The 22,066-nt window shown below is 40.4% G+C and overlaps 1 protein-coding gene across 1 annotated transcript; it reads right to left on the bottom strand.

The window, feature by feature from the left end:
- Positions 1 to 3,130: 3,130 nt before the first annotated feature.
- rims3 (regulating synaptic membrane exocytosis 3) lies at positions 3,131 to 21,789 on the bottom strand. Its single transcript, XM_053334534.1, has 6 exons — positions 21,525 to 21,789; positions 5,484 to 5,625; positions 5,273 to 5,385; positions 4,539 to 4,640; positions 4,281 to 4,420; positions 3,131 to 3,343 (listed from the first exon to the last, which is right to left on the bottom strand). Exons 1-6 carry the CDS (start codon positions 21,787 to 21,789, stop codon positions 3,131 to 3,133), a joined length of 975 nt encoding a protein of 324 aa, XP_053190509.1.
- Positions 21,790 to 22,066: the final 277 nt, after the last annotated feature.

Raw genomic sequence — 22,066 nt, 5'->3', positions numbered from 1 at the left:
TATCTCTTTGCATTGTCTCTTTCCCGTTCTTTCAATAAAATCTGCACATTTTTGGGCTAATGAATATACAGCAAAGGGACACACACACAGTCTCATACAAGCTCCAAAACATTGTAAATCACATGGAAAAATATTAACAGTATTTTTTATAGAGGTTATAAAGGACTGAACATTCAGCAGTGAATAGGGATGTTATACAGGTTGAGAAATTTCTTTAGAAGTTTTATGTTTCTTCCATTTTGTTTCACTCTAGCAACCTTTTTTTCAATTTTTTTTGTCTTCTAGGATTCACAAAAAGGCGCGCACTGAAGAGTGTGTGCAAATACCAAGTATAACTATAAGTCCTTAATTTTACATCATGCCAGCTGTCCACAAAAATAGATACAAATCAATAAGGTACATAAAAGTACTTCATAAACATGACCGTACAGTTACAGATCCAGCAAGGAATTGCTTCAAAAGTAAAGAAAATCGGAACCCATGACCTTGATGGTTCCTTTGAAAGGATTGTATACATGGCGGGAAGTATCATCATCATCCTCCCAAAAATTCAAGAATGCCAGAGATCCCTTTATCCAAAGTTTAAAGAGCATTGAATTTGTTTGGTCTGAGGTGCTGCAGAGACCAAACGCCTCAGATTTTCCCTTTTTGCAGAAACATGGAGAGGAAAGAACCACATACAGCTCAAAGAACATCTAAGCCATTGATAGAACATATGGTGCTGATAAAACCAAATGTGAGCTTGTAAACACACACAAGCTTTTAATAGCTTATAAATTAAGACTTTTAACTCTCCTAGCACGACTAAAATATGACAGTCTTTAGTGTCTTTATCCATATACAAGGTTCGGTGTTGGTGTCAAGACAGACAGATTCACAACACTGGGAAGTATAATAAAAATCTTCATCTTGAATAAACACCAGCAGCTCTGTTTGCTGTCAATGGAGACTCAACTCAACCATTGCACATTTTACTACAACAGCCGACAGGTCAGTCTTACCTTTTTGAAAAGGACATTTTATTCTAAAAAAAGAGAAAAAAGTTATTTGAACAAAGATCAAAATTGACAGTTTGAAAAATCAATCAAACCAGCAAAATGCTAAGTAAACGCCTTAGCTTATTTGGAAAAATATTCTGTTGTTAAAGGACATTTCAAGTTTTTGGGATGATTGAAATGTAAATGTTCTTACTTTATCATACTTTTTTCCTCCCTAAGCATTCATTTTCTTGACAAATAATAATCAGTGGCAGAAAGTGCTACAGGTAAACCTGACCTGTTCCAGTTGTTTTAGAGGGCCATTACATCTTAAAATACACTTGAGTTACATTTCCATGCTGGCATTCAATTAAAAGATTTAGAGATGCACAATGCAGTGTGACAAAAAAATAAAATAAATTTAACAGATGGGTCAACCACTGCAGTATTTCAAACAGAATAAATATTTTACAGTAAAGTGCCGTCTTAAACATAAACAAACTGCCTGACTCTGCTAGTGCTAAAGGATGAAGTCGGATTGACATATTGCACCTGAAACAAGTAAACTATTATATCCCAGCAGGCTGACAATTACCCTGCTGACAAACTAATACTGGCGTAAATAGTCAGATATCAAAAAGAAAAACTTTTTTATACATTTACAGCAAAGGTTTAGTTACAGTCAGTATGACAGGGAGGTGTGACCGGAGAGAAAGTTGGAGGGTTAAAGGTTGTAGTTGGTGCCAGTAAGTGTGTGTGTGTGTTTGCCTGTGGTAGCATGTCCAGCTGTGATCTGACCAAATGTGAAGAGAAACAGAGGCACATCCACCACTTTCATGCTTCCCTCATCAATTAGGAAGAGTGCAAAAAGAAGAGAGAGATGACATCAACAACGACATTAAACAAGTCTAGGTGCTGGTATACAGAGAAAGTGACACTGTGGATAATACCCTGCTGGATGTGGAAAATAAGAACCCCTGGACTGGACAGCTGGACACATTTCCCCAGAATGCATTTTGTGCTGAGTGCCTTGTGGTACAACAGTCAACTACTCTGAAGATGAAGGCAGGATCAGAAAGTTGTCCAGAAGCGAATCGGGTAGCTGGCTGACTAATTTGGTTCTTTTCTTCTTCAGATGGCGATGATAGCGCCCTCCCAGTCACCATCCTCCTCCCTAACTCAGTGCGGTGTTCTTTTCTCAGGACGGATCGCAAAATAAAGTGGCACTACACTCCTGTTACATTGGTCAAGGCAAGCTAAACAAAAAGATCGAAGCACTTTAAAAATGTCTCTACGAGGTTCGCAAGCAAACATGCAGAATGCAGCCAATACATACATAAACACAAATAAGTATTTAACTATCTATATATATTAATATATATATATATATATGTATATCTATTTATAAACTTTGCCCTGTGAAAATTATAGAATAGCAGTGTTGCTACCTCACATAATAGCCATTATGTGAATATCCAAGCCTGTTGCCCAGGTATGTTTATGTGTTTGGCCTACCGCTCTCAGCTCATGTGTGTAGAGTGTATCTTCTTTTTTGCATTACATCTAAGTCATTGACTCTGCTACATATCCATACTTTATATTGTATACTACTTCACCTACTACTTATAGTAATAATAACAACAATAACAATTGCTTTGGTTTTAAAAAATAAAGTTTTTTTTTCTTAGTTTGGCATAGAGAGTTTAGAAACTGGCATCGGGATGGCCCTAGGATGAGTCGCGCCACGGAAGTCTGGTATCTTGGAATGCGGATTATGGCTCCCCCGTGAATCATCGTGTCATGGTGGGAAATGGTAAAATGACAGGGTGAAAAATGCTACATGTTCTGGTTAATTATGTCTGCTTCAAGTTGGAGCTGCTAACTGCTTTCTCCACTAAAAACACTGATAAGTGGGTGAGAATGTGGATGTACTGTAGAGTGTAATGTCCAATATCGGATATGGCAGCATGTTTGTATGTGTGTCAGTGCGTGTGTGTGTGTGTGTATGTATGTGAATGAGATCAGGTGTTATGTTTTGTGTATCCTCCTGCACAGATGCGCATGGGTGTGTGTATGCCTTGCGCTTCTAATACAGTCATGTATATACAGTACGTGTGACCGTGTGTCTGCGCATGTGGGTGCATACTGGGTGTCTAGGTGCACGACGGGCTGGTTGCACTCTCCAGGGAGGACTGGGAGAGGCGTCTGGTAAGGGGTCCGATGCTGGGATCTGCCAGAGAGGAGGTAGGGAACAGCTTGTACCAGCCACTGACTCTTGCAGACAGGTCCAAGTCCTCCAAGAGGATCTGGGCCATTCCCATGAAGCACTTGTGGTCCATACGCCCGTAATCCCCCCACACTATTACCTGCAGAGAAGATGAGGCATGAGGAAAAAATCTAAAATTATATTGTAAATGTATCACTGATTTCATAAAACCATCCGAATGCTGTTGCTATTCTAATGAATCATGTTCTTAAAGTGATGGTTGGGTGTAATTTCGACCTAGCGTCATATGCACCATGAGGTCTATCTAATCAGTGCCTCAGCCGTTTCTTTTCATTTGGTCGCAAAATAGTGGAGTTAGAGCCATCAGCCAAATGGCTTAGTACAGGTGCTAACGGGACCACCAGTGTATCTCGTAAAAACGTCTGAGGTGCTGATTAGATAGACCTCATGGTGCATATGACGCTAGGTCGAAATTACGCCAAACCATCGCTTAAAGATTCCATAAAACGGTGATGATGTTTTACTGGTTGGTTTTCTGTTGGTATGTGGCATATATAAATATGTGTGTGATTTCACAAAAAACTTAAGACAATTTGTTGTTTTATGAGGCGTTGTGAGGCGTGTGCTGGATGCTTTCCTGGCTGGAAGACGTAAATTCTGGGATTCCTGCTTGCCTGACAACTGCCTTGAGTCAATCCAGTTTTTGTTCAGATTATGCAAGTGAGATACAAGATGTTAATTTAGTGACTTTTAGAAATTGTGTGAAGAGGTCTTTGTGAGCCAGGTTAGCTGTTTCTACCTGTTTGCATATTGTATGCTAAGCTAAGCTAACTGGATGTTACAAATAAACAAGTAAAATGGGACCTTTGAGATTGAGTGATGAACTGGACAAAATGATTCCACTTGTTTCCAATGCAGTTTTGCTTTTACAGGAGATTAAATTCTCCCAGTAACAGTGAAGGATCTGTTCCGATATTTTCAAATTTCTATTTACAAGAGCAAATAAGGAAGGATGGAAAGAAAGAAAGAAAGAAAGAAAGAAAGAAAGAAAAACAAGAAGTGGAGGAGTCACTCACCTGTAGGACTTTGCCCTGAGGACTCTCATCAAACAACAGAGCCTGCTGGTAGGTAGGGTCTAGAGTCTTCTTCACTACTTTGGTTTTCTTCTTAGACAAGCATACTCCATTCTCCAGGACATACACCTTCACATACGTCGCTGCAGACACATACAAAAAAGACCCCACAATGAACAATGAAACTCCAACATGGACATACAGGAAGGAAAAGCATCTGAGTCTGTGACACAAGCAGCAGGTGAAGTCAGCTCAGAGTACCTGGTATGTTCTTGGAGCCGGGTTTGGGGGTCAACCCTCTGGCCTGGTTGACCTCCACCTCCAGCTGCCCTCCTCTGTCCACCATGCCTACATGGACATCCCCTGTAGAAAAAAACAACTAAATTAGAAGCAAATACCTCAAACCACTGTTGACTATTGTGGTGTTTAGTTGACCGTTTTTTGGAAAAAGCTTGGGTTCACTGGGGTTGCAATTGCTAGTATCTAACAGCAGAGGGTGACACAGAGCTGTAACAGGCCACTTATGGAGCACACTACACTGTTCTGTTGTTTTCCACAAGCAATGACCTTTTGCATAAAAAATGTATATCTCATGCAAGAATAACTTGCTGAGTGAATATACTTGTATTTTCCGTGTATTTTATTCCATTTTTAGACACTGCTGTGTATCTGAAAGTTTGTCTATTTTCTATATTGGTTTTTGCAGATATTTGATTTGGCCTATCATCCTACAGTCTATTCACTTATTCCTATTCCTCTATTAAAGCATCTATTACCTCTGATTGTCTGGCTGCTAATTAATTAAAATTGACTGTTGTTTTTTCAGTGTTTAACAAATGATTAAAAACCTAAATCTTGCTGTTACAGGGATGCAAACGCAATCAAATACTGGCAAACATAGAGATGATGATACACATTAACTGCATGAATCACCTGAGAAAACTACTAGAGCAAAGTGAAGCTGACATTCTAGGTCTATATCACTGATGGCTTACCCATGGGGGGTGTAGCTAGTGTTTGCCGTCCTACGATCTGAGCAGGGCCTAGTCCATCCAGAAAGTCACTGAACTGGCTCTCAGGCCCCAGGCGTGTGGTAGGGAAGACAAACCTGGCAGAGAAGAAACAGAATTAATACTGGCTGGCTGGCTGGACAGATTGATGGATGGATGGATTGACTGATGTACTGATGGATGAGCGAATACTCACGTTCCATCAGAGCTGTTTGAGTTGGTGCTGCCGTCAGTGGAGTCCTTGCTGCCCTGCCGTGTCACTCGGTTCCTCATCTCGACGGCGATGCCAGTCTCTGTGCTCCGTCGGATAGTACTGCGAAGCTTTTTCGTCCCGCCATCTGAAAAACACAGGTCACAGCTCAAGCTTTAACTGACTTTACACCGGAATAATCCACCTAATATAAGCCAATAATCAAGGGAAGCCAGAGATCTGTCTAATAAGGAAGTCTGATGTAATAGAGAGCCAGCAAATATAATATAAGCCATTCACATGGACTAAATAATATGAAGCCTTGCCTGAGAACCACAAATTTCCTTCTACAGATGTTAAAATAATGTTTCTATCAGACTTTATGTCTGTGAGATATGCTGTGCAGAAAGTATCCGCAATGCTTGCTTTTTTAGGACTAATCTCTGAAAATGAGGACAAATTCAGGTTGGCCTTGAGAACAGCCATCTCTCCTGTGTTTATTTTGAAGTAAGTTTACTCAGGCGAGAAGGCAATCGCACTTTATATCCACTGGGATGTCCCAGCACTATTGGAAAATCTCTCCACTTCGCAGGTATTACTACAGCCCATTTTGAACGTGCAAATCCCATTCCACAGTGGCTGATGTCTGTTGTGGGCAACAAGCTTTCTGGGGGACTTGCCAGAGACTCGCAAGGTTGAAACACACACTAACTGGCAGCAGTGTTGTTTTTGGCAGGGTAGAAAGGAAATAGGGAGGCTGAATGGAGTGGTCGAGGGAGGGAAGGAGGGAGAGGTATTTAGGCTTACAACTGTGATGACGCTAGGAGAATGGGGAGCTAACCACAGAAGAAGCTTGCAGGGCATCATCCCCTGTAATGACACAATGTATCTGTGTGACTTGACATGCTGAGTTCAAAGTAGTAGAGTGGAGAAAAAGTGCTTTGGGTTCAGGATGTGACATGTAAGGTTGTCCACTATCGACAACTCTTCCCTTATCCCTTCCATCATCCTCATCATTCTCTCTCTGTTCTCCAAGAATCGTGAATTACAGTTATGTAGGCACAGGTAATGATAAGATGTAAAGGCCTGATTGTAAATATAATGATCGCCATTTGATGTTTATATGAAACATTACAGACTGGGAAGAAAGTAAAGCAGGGAAAAAAGATAGAGTGAGAAAGACAATGAGATCCACAACTGTAAACAATAAACAAATATAAAAACCACAAATTCCTAGAGCTAATCACACAGTGATCTATTGAGACACATGCACACACTCATGCACAAACGTCATGCTGAATCCAGACAGCACTAGTGTCTGTACATTCATATCTCTGTGCAACACACACTGTCTGCACATGAGCAGTCTGGACTACACGGTGACAGTTCAGTCAGACGGGAGGATGAGAAAGCTGCTGTGAAGAGTCATGTCAGTAAAGCCTCTGCAAGGTTTTAACTACTTTCTGGGACATCCCTTTGACGGCGACTTTCTGGGACAGCACATCTTTAAATCCTGCTGTAGGGATTGAAATTCTTGAAAATGTCATAAAACCTCTTCAGTGAACTTGTTCATTTGGAAGTCAGTCATTAGTTAACAAATAAGTAACAAGAGGAACAAATTGATTAATTTCCTCTGTTTTATTGCTGCATCTGCACAGTTTATTGTAACTGCAGTTGAGGTTGCTGTAGAAACTTGCACATCTCCCCTCTATAGGGTCTCAGATAGTTGAATGGTGCAGTGAAGTCACCAAGGGGAGGCTTTAACAAGCAGTTGCTTATTGTTGGCAGTTAAGCGCACACCCAGGTACAGCCATCCCACTTCATTAGCCTGAGCAACTCCAAGCTCATTAAGCATCCTCGCCATGCCCATCTCATCGCCATGACAACCACAGACATCCCGCATCATCACCATCGCTATGGAGATAAACAAAGCCACTTGATGAGAATATAGGTGGGTGGGGGGGTTAAAAAGAGGATAGTGAAAATGAAGACTGACATGGAAAAAGAGGGGACAAGTAGAAGCAAGTAGAGGAGAGATGGGTGAAGAGGAAGATGAGAATGATGGGGTCCCATGGGTGTTGGAGATGAGGAGAGGGGTGCTGCTTTCTGCTGCCTTCTATTTATAATCCTGCAGTCAAGAATATTTCTAACAGACAGTGTGTGTGTGTGTGTGTGTGTGTTTGTGTGTGTGTGTTTGTGTGTGTGTGTGTGTGTTGTGTGCAGCATCACACCCAGACAAACTCCATGCACTCCTGCTGCCATGACAACCCTCGCCCTCGGATGTGGACCCAGACAATGCCACCTGAGACAAATGGCGCCATGGCGACAGGCTCATCCCCCCATCATTAAAAAAAATGTATTGAGGCAATGTTTCACAAAAAATCCTGCACTTTATAGACTGAAAACTGGACTAACAGCATCACTTTAACAGTAATCTGAACTCTCCCCTGGCAGAAAATTAAGCCTTAAATGTATTAAAATGTAATATTGCAACATTATTAGGTTACAAGTGTGTATGATATACGTGTCATGACAATGAAATGTGTATATTATGATCTGTCAAAACATCCTTAAGAGTGCATTCATACACTGTACAGAAGACACAGTGAGTATAAAACCATCTTTCTTTGAACTATCGAGCAGCTATTCTTTTAACTTCATATCCACACTTGTTACTCATTTTTCAGTCGACCCCTCCTCTCTCATCAAAACAGCCCCCACCCATGGTACGAAGCAGTGATCTCTTCCTTCCTATTTAATCCCCTCCTCCTCGTCTGCGCTTTCCCTCCGTTCGTTTCCATGGCAATGCCGTCTGCATTGCACCAAGAGCCCCGGCCGGCGTGTTCACTCATAAGCCTTTTCACTTGCATTGTCCTCTCCACGAGACTCCTTAATCAGCCACCACTTCTTCTTCTTCTCTCTGTCTTAAATCAGATCTCCCAACACTTTTCTTTTTTTATTTTTATAACTGCTCTTTATCTCCAGCCCTTTGTTTGCTTGCTATCCTCTTTCTCATCTTTGCCCCAACCCCCTCGACCTTTTTTCACCCTATACATATATACCCTCTTTGTGCACGGAATCCTTTATCTTATTTGCTTTGCTTGCCTTTTCAAATCACTCTCACTTTTATTTGTCCATTTCTGGAAGTTCACTAGTCTTGTGGCCTCTGTCTATCTTTATCACAAAACTCAAATCTCCTTTTCCCAGTCCATCCCATCTGAATAATTTAGCATATTTTCTCTCTCCATCTAGTGAAGTAACTTTTTATACAATTTTAACATCAAGTACACATCCTGGAAGAGATCATTAGAGGTAGTCTGACATACATGCGGTTTGAATACTGTTGAACAGCTAAAATAACAACATTACATAAGATGTTGTGCTTACTGTGCTAAGAGGAGGTGGTCTTGGTCTACTGTATGTGTGCTACAAGGCTGTTAAAGTGTCTCATGTTGGCTTCACTATGATGAGTAATACCTTGTCCCTGAGGAAGCACTCATGAATCTCGCAGAAATGTGTGGCCTGGGGAATAATTGCACACTCTAAACTTTCTTTGTGTGTGCAACAACCTACATATTCACTGAAGCTACTTATGCAAGCCACATGTTTGATAGTCATGTTAAGGCAAGATCAAGTCACAGGGAAGAAGATCAGGATGGAAGAGAGACAAAAATAACGGGATGGAGAGAATTAATAGCTACAGTTGAGAGAGTTAATAGCAGAGGGAAATAAAGAAAGGTGGGATTACTAAAAACGCCAACAATGCAGAAAAGAGCCACACACAGTGACTGCACGCACACTCACACATGATACATAGCTTCTGAGTGCGTGTGTGTCCGTCTGTGTGTCTGTGTGTGTGCACAGTGGATCATTAAAGCCGCTCTGACATTTGGAGAGAACACGGATGAAGCCTTTCTCATTATATGCTGTAATATAGAATGCTGTTTTTAGACTCCCTGGCTGTGCCGACATGCCTATTGGATGCACCGGTGACGGCAACAATCCACCATGCATAGCAACAGTAACCAAGCATGGGTGTTGGAGATGAAAGATCTGTTGTGGTATCTTCTCCGCTGGACCCCTGCTAAATTTGGACAAAAGGCAGAGTCAAGGTAGAGGGTAAAAAAAAAGAGATTATATATAGATGAATCTGTGATTCAGTGTCATATTCATGTATCATACAGTTACATAAGGTTATAAGTATAATGATAGATACTAAACTTTACTTATCACTCATGCACTTTAAGACAGTTTTATAGAATTGTCAGCCCACAAATGTCAGTGGAGTTTAGATATTGTATCTATTTATATTTTATTTTATCCTCCAGGATATCCTCTTCCTGGTTAAAACAAAGTATAGAACTGTAACACTTGTCATATTTGCATCCCTGGACCACATGTCAAGTGTTTTTCTCATGAGAACAGGTAGACGTTTTTGAAAAGCTCATTCACTCTCTTTTTGAGAGTTAGATGAGAAGACACCACACTCATATCGGTCTGTTCAATGTGTAACTAGAGACAGCAGCCAGTTAGCTTAGCATGGCATAAAGAAAAAACTACCATGGCTCTGTCCAAAAGTCACAAAATCCACATAACAGTACCTCTAAAGCCCATTTATTACAAGTTAAGTTTAATTTGTTTAGTTTGCTTAGTTCAAACAAAGTTTACAGGGGTTATATGTCTAACTATTTCGTCAGGAGTGATAACTTCCTGGAGCCTCTACTAGTTGCCTGGCAACTGGTCCCATCAATCCTCTCATCTCCATCAATCAACTCTTAGCAAAAAAAGAAAACACGTATATTTCCCTAAATATCAAATTATTCCTTTATTGAATATGACGTGAATCTCCATGCATGTCTTGTTGCTCGTGTTTATATGTGTGCAATCATATGGTTGTGTTTGTTACATTTACAAATATGTACTTGCTAAATGCTGTTCTCCTTTCTATGTCAGTAATTCAGCTCTAACAGACCATGCAGAAACAAATGTGGCAGGGAGTTAAGTGTAGCCTGGTGTGCTAAGTGTTAGTCTGTCTTTAGAGGTAATGCATTGGGAGATGAAACAAATCTCCTGTGTTGCCTCTGTGTGCCTGTATAATGTCAGTGTGTCTGTTTGTGTGTGTGTGTGTGTGAATCACATTAACAGCTCAAGCAGGGATATAAGGGAGTGGTCAATAAGAAGCGATTAGCCTTTTCTATGCACCATGTTGCATAGGAAATTATTTCTTGAAATCTAAAACCTTCATGTATGGCAGGATGTCTGTCAGTGAGTTAATATGCCACACGGGCTCCTGTCTAATGACTATTAATTACAATGAGGAAAAGAGTAATCTAATTCAGATGTAATTTCCTCTTGATTACTCAACTCTGTGGCTGATGGGCAAACGGTGCAAGATGGCCAAATGATTTATAAGAAAGGAGAAGATGAGAAGTAAAACACAAAACAAAACAGATGACATTAGACTGCTAGAATCAGGTTAAATGTTTTCAAAATAACTTACTTTTGTAAGCACTGAACACAATTATATACAATATATCCAGTGAAACAAAGGGAGAACAGAATACTATCTAGAATCTTAACTAAAATCATGGACAGAATGTGAAGAAATAGTACTTTTGACGTTATGTCAAAGACCCATGCGTTGCAGAGATACCTACTGAAGTTAGCACACTTATCAGCTAGCTCCAGCCCCGTCTGGCCCATACTGTCCTTTGTACCTCAGGGGCAATAGTGAGTCACTTTAGCGCCCAGGTTTAATATTTTTCCAAACGAGAAAGTAACCATGTAGATTAGATTAGGTGGCCAATTCTTATACATTGAAGGAAAATTGACTTGCACTGAGCAAAAAGGACATTTTCTTTCGCACTCAGGCTCTGTCTCAAAACTAGGCTACATCTCTTGTTCAGTATTTCTGGAGAATAGCAGCAGTCTCCCTGTGCCATGAAGTGGATTTAGATTTAGAAATGCATGCATGTTAACATTGGCTGATCTCCCGTCCATTTTTTCTATTGAGGCATCACATGACAGGCAGCCAGCAGTCTTGTGTAAATTCTGTGTAAGTGTGTGTTTACAGCACTCTGTGATGAGAGGAGTGGTAATGACACCCTGATTATAGGTCTTGTACACTCACACATGTGCACACACAACATGGTGACTCACCTCACACACTTTTTAGATCTGTGATACACATTTCATCTTCGTGCCTGTTAAAGCCTGGCTGGGGTGCCACTAAGTGCTCTTGCTCATTTTCGACCCCGGTTGCTAAATCTGAGAGCTCTTACTCTATTAGTGCAGGTTGCAAGACCAGCTAAAAGCCCCCCGACATACATGGGAAATAACATCTCGGCTAGCTCTGCTGTGTAAAAACCCAGACACTCTGTGAAAAACACGAAACTGCTTTTTCTTCTTAGTTGTATTCTACAAACAGAGTTCAAGCTTTTCAATGAGAGCTGCATTGTTGTTAAACATTAAACATTTTGAGAAATGTACTTATTTGCCCTCTTGCTGAGAAATGGTTGAGAAGATTGAAACCACTCTCATGTTAGTGCATGAATATGAAGCTACAATCAGCAGCAAGTTAGCTCAGCTGAGCACAAAGACTGGAGGCAGGGGGAAACGGCAAGTAAAATCTTCCTCTAAAGATCATTTGATACATTGTATCTCGTGTTTTTAATCTGTGTTAAAGTGCCTAATTGTGCTATTGAGTTATATGTAGGACTGTTACTCAGCAGGGCGCAGTAAAGGTACTGTTACACCAGAGTGTGGTACAACCAATTTTATCTGATCATCGTCACATAATATTTGGTCTTAAAAATTTTCTGACATAGTGTCTACTTGCAGGGCTAACTGATGACCTACAATATAGTGCACTAACATGCTAGCTAGGATTTGTTAGTGCTAGTCAGTCAAAAAAGCTCACTAACCTTATTTTCTCTGTACTGTATAATTGAATCCCCCTGGCATCTAGTTCTTGGGATTGTACGTCAGTTCATTCAGTAAAGGGTTTTATTGAGGAAGGAAAAATCTGTCACAAAGGACAGTAAGTTCAGGCCGTTTATTCAAAAGACATATTTGTACCGTCAACTCTGGTCTCAAGACTATCTTTAAAGCATTCCTCTTTTGTGGAGCCGTTTATACTACGGAAGCATTTAAACTGAGCTATGGAGGTGCTGGTAGGTGCTTTGTTACCTTTGGACAGTCTTTGTGCTAAGCTAAGCCAAGTGGCTGCATATACAGGTATGAGACTGGTATCAATCCTCTCATCTACCTTTTGGCAAGAAGTGTCTCTTTCCCAGAACTGTTTCTTTAAATATAAGGTTTGCGTCAGATTGCAGATGCAGTGGAGATAAGTTTACACTTGGTATAGAGTCAGTGTTTTACGCACAGAAGCCAGTCATGGCCACAAACACACACGCACACACACAGATCACAGCTGAATGGTTCACCAATCTATCTGGCTAAGAATAGAGCACAGAACATGGAGGAGTTGGTGAGCGAGATTGAGAAAACATGATAGACACTCGCAGGGAAAGTGAGATCAAAAGAGATGGAGATAAAGGAAGGAGAGATAAAGGAGGGAAAATTAAGATGTCAGTGAGCTGGAGGGAGAAAACTCAAAGAGGGCGACAAGGTTGACCGGCAAGTGGAGAGATGAGAAACAGATCTCTGGTCAGCTTAGATGGTGTCTGGTAGCCTCTGAATGCACCGGTGGGAAACAGAAAGCTTTTAGAGACCTGAGTAAGGTTTCAGTTTGCATGTGTCAGGAGAGCCAGTGACTCAATACTCTTCAAAAGAAAAATGAGGTGATGGTTCCGGAGGTGGAGGAAAGGAGTCAACAGAGCAGCAGTCTCACCTGAAATAGCAGCTCAGAGGACATAAGGAGGATTTTTTTGATAAGTCATATGAAAAGGTATGATATGTATAGTTATCCTATGACATAATATTACCACGGTTCAGATATATCCGAGAACATCTTTTAATCTCACCATTATTTAAACACACAGGTTTTCATTCAAAAGCCTTTCTTGAGTTGTCTTAACACAGTTTGTCAGATATTCTTTTGAGGGACATATTTTCCCTCAAAGGATATGATGACTGTAAGCTTTCCAAAATTTCTCTGCCAAAATTCCTTGAGTGTGTTTACTCACTGTGACTCAGAGCTAGAAGTAGGGAACAAGTGAGTCACCCCGAAAACACCCTGAGTAGTGAAATGCCAGGTCTACTCTCTGGTCCACTGTAACATGGTCTAAAAGAAACATGTTGAGGCTAACTGTTTTTAACCACTATACACATACTAATGTGACCTTATGTTGTGTTACTGCTGGATTTCACCCTGATCACTTTTTTGTGTGTAAATGTAAATTAAAGGCGGAAAAATCAATAAATCGCTAGAAATAAAAACATTAAATTCATTCATGGCATAAAATTGTTGTCCTGTTGAAGTATTGTGTTTAGTTGGTGGTACTGGACTATGTCTACTGATATCCCAGTACATTTGACCTATTTTTGAATAGAAAGAGCCCCCCCCCACCACCACCACCACCAAAAAAAAAAAAAAAAGTTATCAAAGCTATCTCCCCTCTGCATCACATCAAGCTGTCCTGCAGAGCTATCTCAGTGTGGGGGAGTGCAATATTCACATTACAAGTATTTATGAAACTACAAAGACTAGTTCAGCCAAACTGATGAAAGTGGAGGGTTAACTAAATATTGTTAACATGCAGAAGTCAAAGATATCAGTTATCAGCAATGCTCATATCTTATATGAGTAATGACCAGACAATTGTGGGCTAACATTAGTTAAAAATAGCAGAGTCTGAAACACCACATCCTTATTATTCTAAAACAGAGTAGCACCAATTAAATACCACAATTGGCACTTTTCTTAATGCTAACAATTACTGTCAGCTTCAATTGTGAGCACAGTTTTGTTGCAGTTGTTTAACAGCATGAGATTCATTTGTTCAATACAAAATGAATATGAAAGTATCGAAAACATTAGCTAATGAGGCAAACTTGGATGAGAGTATCAGTTCATGCATGAACTGATGAAGCCCCTTGGATAAGAGGCGAAATGTCTTCATAGACATAAAACAAGTCCAGTTGCTTTCGATTCAATTGTCCAGAGATAACTATGACCTGGACGAATGAGAACATTCACAGACATGAGAGTACCGTTAGCAACTCAAAATTGCACACAAGTTAAGTGACTGTGTGTCATGAAAATAGCACAGCAACATCTACACCACTAATGTGAGCTCCCCTTTAAATTGTGATAGACTTTGTTATGTTGGGTTAGGGTTAGGGTAGGGTTAATATATGGTTTATAAAATGTGCTTGTCACTAACTGGCTAGCTAAAGCTAACTACAGCCACAATTGTAACTTGTAGAGCCAATATAATCAATCGATATTAGCCTATAACAGATATATCAGCATCGGCATAAATGTTGTCCAACATGCATCAAATGTTTTTGTAAGTTATATTTTATGTATATTGTAGTCACATGTCATGATCATGATTCATAATATTCATATTCCAAGACCCTTGGTAAAAGCTTCATAGCTTCAGTATATTTGCTCTCCATAGAGAAATAAATCTTTCAAAATAAAGTATGTTCATGTTATGTTTGTGATACTGCGTGAAGCACCTGTGTAATTCCCTGAAACACAAAATAGACAGAGTCAGAAGTGTGGAAAATTGGTTTCTTAACATTACTGGCAACAAAACCCCTTCACATATCTTTACTCCCAGGCTGGAGCTACAACTCAAAGTTATTTGACAGTAGTACAACCAGAAACATATTTGGTATTGGTCTCATAACAGAGGTAGAATCAATTTAATAAGCAAACTAAGACATATTATCTTCCTGTGTCAGATATTTACAGAGTCTATCTTTCCTTCCCTGTCTCTGCTTCTTTTCTGTATCTCTGGTGTACTTCCAGTATTATCTACAAACACCTCAGAAAGAAACCATGCAGAAGAAAGTTTTTTTTTTTTTTTTTTTTAGGAGTATATTTTAAGGATTTGGAAAGTGAGTTTGAGAGAAACGGAGGATGGGTGTTGAGTGGGTTGAGAGAACTAAATGGAGCAGAAAAAGAGTGAGGTGATGAGCTTGTATGTACACCAGCCAAACACACACACACACACACATAGACACATGCACATATATACTGTAAGCTGGGAGGAGGCTTGGGGTGGAAGCCTTACACTGGGATGCTCACCAAAACACACATCCTTGCCTGGTTTGCTTTAATCTAACTCTCCTGTGCACTGCATCTCATCAGTGGCGCTTGTTTCTCTGCAAGCCGCGTCCCTACGTGAAGACTGACAGTGTGCAGGAGCCGCTCTGCTGGCACTGTTTTCACAGTCATGGATAAACCTGCTCAGGAGATAAGACTGTGTTCAGGGGAGGAGGAGTGACTCACCAATTAAACCTAAGGGAACTGCGCGTGTGCGTGTGTGTGTGTGTGTGTGTGTGTGTGTGTGTGCTCTCCTCAGCGATACTAATAATAGCAGATAATAAATACAACACAGACAGAAGCAAAATGCCATCCCTAACACTTGCCTGTTACAAAACCTAGAATAATGAGGCTATGAATAGAAAAACATGAGGACAGCTGAGACACATTACAGAATATAAACATACATTACACCTGTAGGTGTATCAGACAGGGGTCTATATATATGTACACATATGTACCCTTATACAACACCTGTTTTGTGACAGTGTAGTGCACATTTATATAACATCCACAAGCTATCTTATCACCATAAAGGAAACTAGTCTTTCATGCTACCTGTATTTTATCAGTGTTCAAGTTTATCAAGTTTGTTCTTCATCGTACACCTCTATGCTTAAACGATGTAGTTAACCTAAATTCAAAACATCTCATACTTATCTGTGGCAGAGACATGTCAGCTGGATAATTATTAGCTAGAAGTCTACTCAGTTATAACTCCAAAAAAGGTACATTTTTGTTTGGATACACCAGAGGGCATAATTAGATGTCATCCATTAACACTACTGTCACTGTCAGGGCCTCAGCTGTTGACAAGCTTAGAGTGTTGAAAGAAATGTCCTTGCCCTACTTTAAACTCGCGTCCTATGATAATGCTCAGACTGGGGTTGGTGGCTAAGTGATGTGGACAGGTAGGTTGCATTCAAGAACATGATTTGTGGAAGACAGGGGGAGGAACTATCCAGTAAGGCAGATAGGATGGAGACAGCCTTTGTCCAAAACAAAGTACACTTTTGGGCAAGCTCACATTATGTGGATGTAAGTACCAATTGATTTAGGAGTGCATAAAGGGTTCTGAGTTATTCCAAATTGATATTTCTTTCTTGGTGTTAAGTAAAATCTTTGAATTAACTTGTAGTGCAATAATTGCTTATTATAATTACAAAAGTACAGTCATGTTGTTCTGTACTCTCTGTCTGTGGACAAGCCAAAGTTGTCAAGAGCTTTCACGTTGGAGCAGAAATAACAGCTTGATTCTTAAATATTAAAAAAATAAAGATTCTTCTTTTAAAATAGTTTTAATACATCTGTTTTTCAGAAGAATCACCACTAGCCATTTTTGTCCGTTTTGGAAATGATGTTGAAATACTGTCATTTTGAAAATAACAAGCCTACAAAAACACCTCTTTGCTTGCATAAGAGCTCACCGGGACAGATTCTGCTGATAGTTTTAAATTGACTGGATCAAATTCACGAAATGGAGCAGGGCTAGAACATACCCTGCAGAAACTTGCACAATAACAACACCATAACTACATTACCTCCTAATAGCGCTTTTGTGGTGAGACATTGACATATTTCCCAACTGTCTTTGTTCAATTTGTCTTTTTTACATCTTTGTGTCTTTATCAGCCGCATCTGTGTTCAGTCACTTTCTCTATTTGCCTCCATTCATTTAATTAAGTCAACGTGTAATTTGATAACATTTATCAATCAACTGATCAGCAGGCATAAGATGCATGAAAGATTGTCTATTATTTTGCATGATTTATTCCCATTTCTGAATCCAAATTCCCAATCAACTCCGATCTTACAGTCACTCTGCCCAGGGAACCAATTCAGCCTGTGGCTTATTGGTTATTAGCTGAACAACTGAGTGGAGCAGGGGGCCGGCACCTGGACTGACCCGCCCCATCAGCCAATCAATGCATGTGTCACTTGGAACATGGAGCACTGACAGCTGACCAGATTGGGCCGTTAAAGACCACCAGGAAAGAATACAAAAAGGACCCTAATCAAACTTGACCAACCGAGAAGGATTTCTGCTGACTGTCTGTGTGACCTTCTGTCAGTCTGTGTGCATGGGTCGCCTCTCTAATTATATGTAGCCATTTCTGGTCTCTAGCTGGTGTGAATTATAAGGGGAAACAAAACAACAGATTAGGGCAGATCCTCATTGGGCCATTCAGTAACCAGTTTTGTTTGTCTTCAGAAAAAAAAAAAAAAGGTTTCCGAAAAAAAACAATTCATAGTGATAATCTCGTTGTTGGCTGGATTTTACGTGAAAAGAATTGACTTAAAGCATTTATTAAAGCACATTATAAATCTTTTACTATTTCTCCCTTCAGCCAGCGTATTGCTAGCTGAAGACTCTATTTTAGAGTGCCACAACACTCAATGAAACTCAGCCAAGCTAGCCTGAGTAATGTATCACTTACACAAGTGCTTTGTTCAAAAATAAACAAACCGGCAAGACAAGTACAAATTATTTCACTTGACCTTATGGGCAAATAAAGAATAGCAGTACATAAAATAAACACTTGGTACAATACCACATGGGTAACTTTTGATTTGCTTTTCAATTCTTGCACTTTTTTAACATTTACACAGCGACAGAAAATAAACCTGGTCTTGTTAAATAAATTAAAAGTAATGGTACTGGAACGTTCAATATTTACACTCATTGATTTCAGTTAAATGTCATTAACTGATCCTCTGCATCTCTTACACTGTGCCACAAAAGGCTGCTCAGCGATGCAATACAAGGGAACCGATACAAAATAGAGGCATTAATGGTTTCATTTCACTCTGAAAGAGATGATTACCTTGTTTTCCAAATTGAAATGGAAATTAATGCCTTCAGGAACAATACTTGGCAATCAATCAAAGAGTAAGGGTTCAGTTGGGGTTTATGTGTTTACCATCATCTACCTACATTGATTGTCTGAGCCTACTAGAGTTATATATCATCATAAAGCTCAGTCTATCAGATGTGTGATTTGGGGCTGCATTTCAGAGACTGTTGTGGTCAAGGCAGGGGGCAAACAATCATGCAGGAGAAGGAGGAAGAGCTGGTGATACCACTGTAGCAAGGAGAGATGCAGTGTGGATGGAAGGAGAAGGAGCGGTGCATGATACTGTGATTTTGTTCCAGGCGCGATATGTTCCTCTGGCAGCTGAGAACATCTAAATTTAGACACACCCCTCGTCTCCCCTTCCTCTTCTCTACATCATCAGCCCCTCCTAGCCTCCTCATCCACACTTTCCCCTCCATTGTGCTCTCCTCATCACCACAAACACAGACATGAAAACCCCTATGGTGAAAATATCGACAGCTTTCCTTGTGCCAGAAAAGTGACAGCTGTGCCTGACAGCGTTGAGCTTTGTGTGAATATATATGTGTGTGTGTGTGTGTGTGTGTGCAATGAGTAGAGCAACAGTTATCACAAATTAATGGATGCCAAAAACAGGTAATGATATAGGATTTAGGAGACTGTATGTGCAATGATAGTGTGTGTTCCTGTGTACGCTGTCCGTTAGCCATATGGTGACTATGTCAGAGCTGGCATGGGAAACATGTATGAAGTACACTCACACATTTTTTTTATCCCCTCCATTTCTCTGATCCAAATTCCTCTGCTGTCCTCAGTAAAAAGGGCCAACTTTCTTCTTACCTTACTATCACCATTCAACTATCAATTTGCGGCTGCCACAGTTATCAGTAAAAGAGAAGCAAACCTGCCTGGTCTTATTATATTTACTTCAATTGATAAGAGGAGGTCCATTGAAGAGGTGTGCCATAGGGATTGAAATCATGCCGCAAGTTAAATTCAGTGAAACGAACACAGAGCTTCTTTGTCTGTCACCCACAATCTCACTCATTACAAACTGTTGTATTGGTTCAGGGGGGTTGAACAAATTTAGGATGGAATATTCCAGAACTAGACTGGGTTTGAGCATCAGTCAAAATGTCTCCGTAGCTGGGTTTCCATCCAAATGGGTTGCAAATTTGAACAGGATTTCCAGATACACGGCAAAAGAAAATGTAAATTTGGATGCGTTTTCATCTACTTCGGTTATTGAGATAAGCAGGAAGTGGTGTTAATTCTCCAGCCAGGTACCATTATAACACTACAGAAAGAGAAGGCTTAAAAAGATGTAGAAACGCTAATCAAACCTTAAAGAGGGAATTATAATAGTAGCAATAATAGTAATAGTCGGTAACAGGAGGGAAATATGTTATTGTTTGTTTAAAGTTGTAATTTCATCTCCACTCCACATTGATATACTGTTTTCATCTTTGTTATTTTTCCCCTCTGCAGTGGTGCAGGAACGGAAGTGTTTTTGTAAATCTTTATTTCAAACTATCAACATATACACAGTATCAAAAGAAAACATCCTAATAAATCATGTGAGTTAAATGTTTGTTACGGTAGAACTTATACGGCAAAGGTGTTTCCAACTCCTGTTTAGCAAATTAACTTCTGAAAAAAGGAAAAAAAGGAATCTGTACAGACACTCCGGTTACCTAATGATACCCATATTGAAAAATGTCAAAACAATATTCTGCCTGAAAGCGGAAAGCAACAAGCCTCAGATCTGATACTGAGCCTGAACAATCTCGCAGAATCAAACACACATACTGTACAAGTACATAGGCAAGCAGGCAAGCAGAAAGAAACATGCAGACGTGGACACGCTGTTCTGAAAAGTTTACAGTTCAGTGTTCTGGAAATGGAAACAGAATGTGCAGAGAGGATGTGGGGAGATGATGAACAACGTGTTTGTTGTCAACAGACAGGAGAATGAAGAAAATATTTAACTGCATTGACACTAGTTGCGTCCCCTGCCCCTCCTAGCCTTGCCTCTCAGCCTTTACCAAGCCTTGGTGTGTGACATGTTTTCCCATTACCCACCAGGAGTGAGTGGGTTTGTGAGAAACACTTCTGTTGCAGCTGCACAGTATCTGTAATTATACCCCACAGGAGACATATTGAAACATAGCACCGCTTTCATTGCTGTACAGCTACCATGCATACGAGCTGCCACTGCTGCCACTCCTGCAAACCCACTTCAGAGTTCAACACCCAAATGATGCTCGCAATAATGTTGCAGCCTTTTAAAAAGGCCTCATTACAATGATAATACCACAAAACAGTAAAGCCATAGAGAGCTTGCTGAATAAGTATTATAACTGAGGCAGTACCAAATACCCTTTGGAGTGAATTATGCTAATGTTATTGTTCATACACTAAAACAACCACTCTTCCATTAGACCTCTTTTAGCATTAGTTTAATGATTGCAACTGCAGCAGGAAAGCATTTAATAATTCTAAAGTCACGTGGAATATTTTGCAAACTCATGCCAGGAGAATAAAAATGATTAAATGTCTAACCTATTAAAATTCTATCTTCATTCAGAGATTAATATGATTTGCAGCTTGAAATCCAAACCCATATTAAAACAAAAGTTTGATATCCTCCTACTTTGATGACTTTTAGAAACTAAGATTAAACAGACAAAGTGAAGAAAAGTTGAGAGGAGGCAAGAAAAGAGAAAAAGAGAATTAGGACAACACAGAGGGAAACTGGAAACTGAGAATGAAAAGAGGGAAGAATGAAAGGAGAAAAGGGACAAAGCTAGTCAGAAGTAGTGCTGACCTAGATGAAATGGTGAGAATGGTGTGAAAGGGAGGATGAGAAAAGAAAAACTGGAAAGGAAAGGCAAAGGAAAGCAGCCAAAAAAAATCTAATTGCACTGGCAGTGAGCGTACATCCATCAGCAGCACTTCAAACTGTAAACTGACCTTGCTGGTTGAGCTGCTGTGTGCTCTTGCTCCACTGCGACAACCCCACAATGGCCACCATCTTGGCGCCCAGACTGGAGCGTCGCTTCTTATTACCAGCCAGCGATGCAGAGTCCGGGCCCCCACTGCCAGGACTCTTATCCAGGCTGTACATGGCCCCTGAGATGCTGGATGAGCGCACCACATTCCGGGCCGCCGCGCTCAACCCGCTAAGGCCGCTCAACCCGCCCGGGCTGGGCACCTCCACAGAACTGCTGAGCATCATGGTCCCGATGTGCTGGAGGGCCGATGGGCTGGGAGCGGGGGGAAGGGTGGGAAAGTTGTAGCGGGGCTGAAGAAAGAATACAAGAGAGGACAAAGAAAATAAGGTGAGGGTGGAAGTCAAGAGGAGAGCGGAAGAGGAGCTCAAATAAGAAGGACATCTTGATGTGCACTGATGAAATACAGTATAATGTCTTGTCTTACAGCTGCCGTAGCTCACCAGGGCTGAAGGTCACTGAGTTTAAATTTCAACCACAGTTTGGTTTTCAATTAAATTCTCC

The sequence above is a fragment of the Scomber japonicus genome, chromosome 15, assembly GCF_027409825.1.
Source record: "Scomber japonicus isolate fScoJap1 chromosome 15, fScoJap1.pri, whole genome shotgun sequence".
Classification (NCBI taxonomy): Eukaryota; Metazoa; Chordata; class Actinopteri; order Scombriformes; family Scombridae; genus Scomber; species Scomber japonicus.
Note: the sequence above shows the minus strand (reverse complement) of the source record. Positions and strands in the feature narration are given on the sequence as shown.

Excerpts from the sequence above, each read along its gene's own strand:
- rims3 (XM_053334534.1), bottom strand. The coding sequence starts at position 21,789 with ATGATGCTCAGCAGTTCTGTGGAGGTGCCCAGCCCGGGCGGGTTGAGC. Across the intron at positions 5,386-5,483 it reads TCAAACAGCTCTGATGGAAC|GTTTGTCTTCCCTACCACAC; the intron begins GTGAGTATTCGC and ends CTTCTCTGCCAG. Across the intron at positions 4,421-4,538 it reads CGGCTCCAAGAACATACCAG|CGACGTATGTGAAGGTGTAT; the intron begins GTACTCTGAGCT and ends ATGTGTCTGCAG.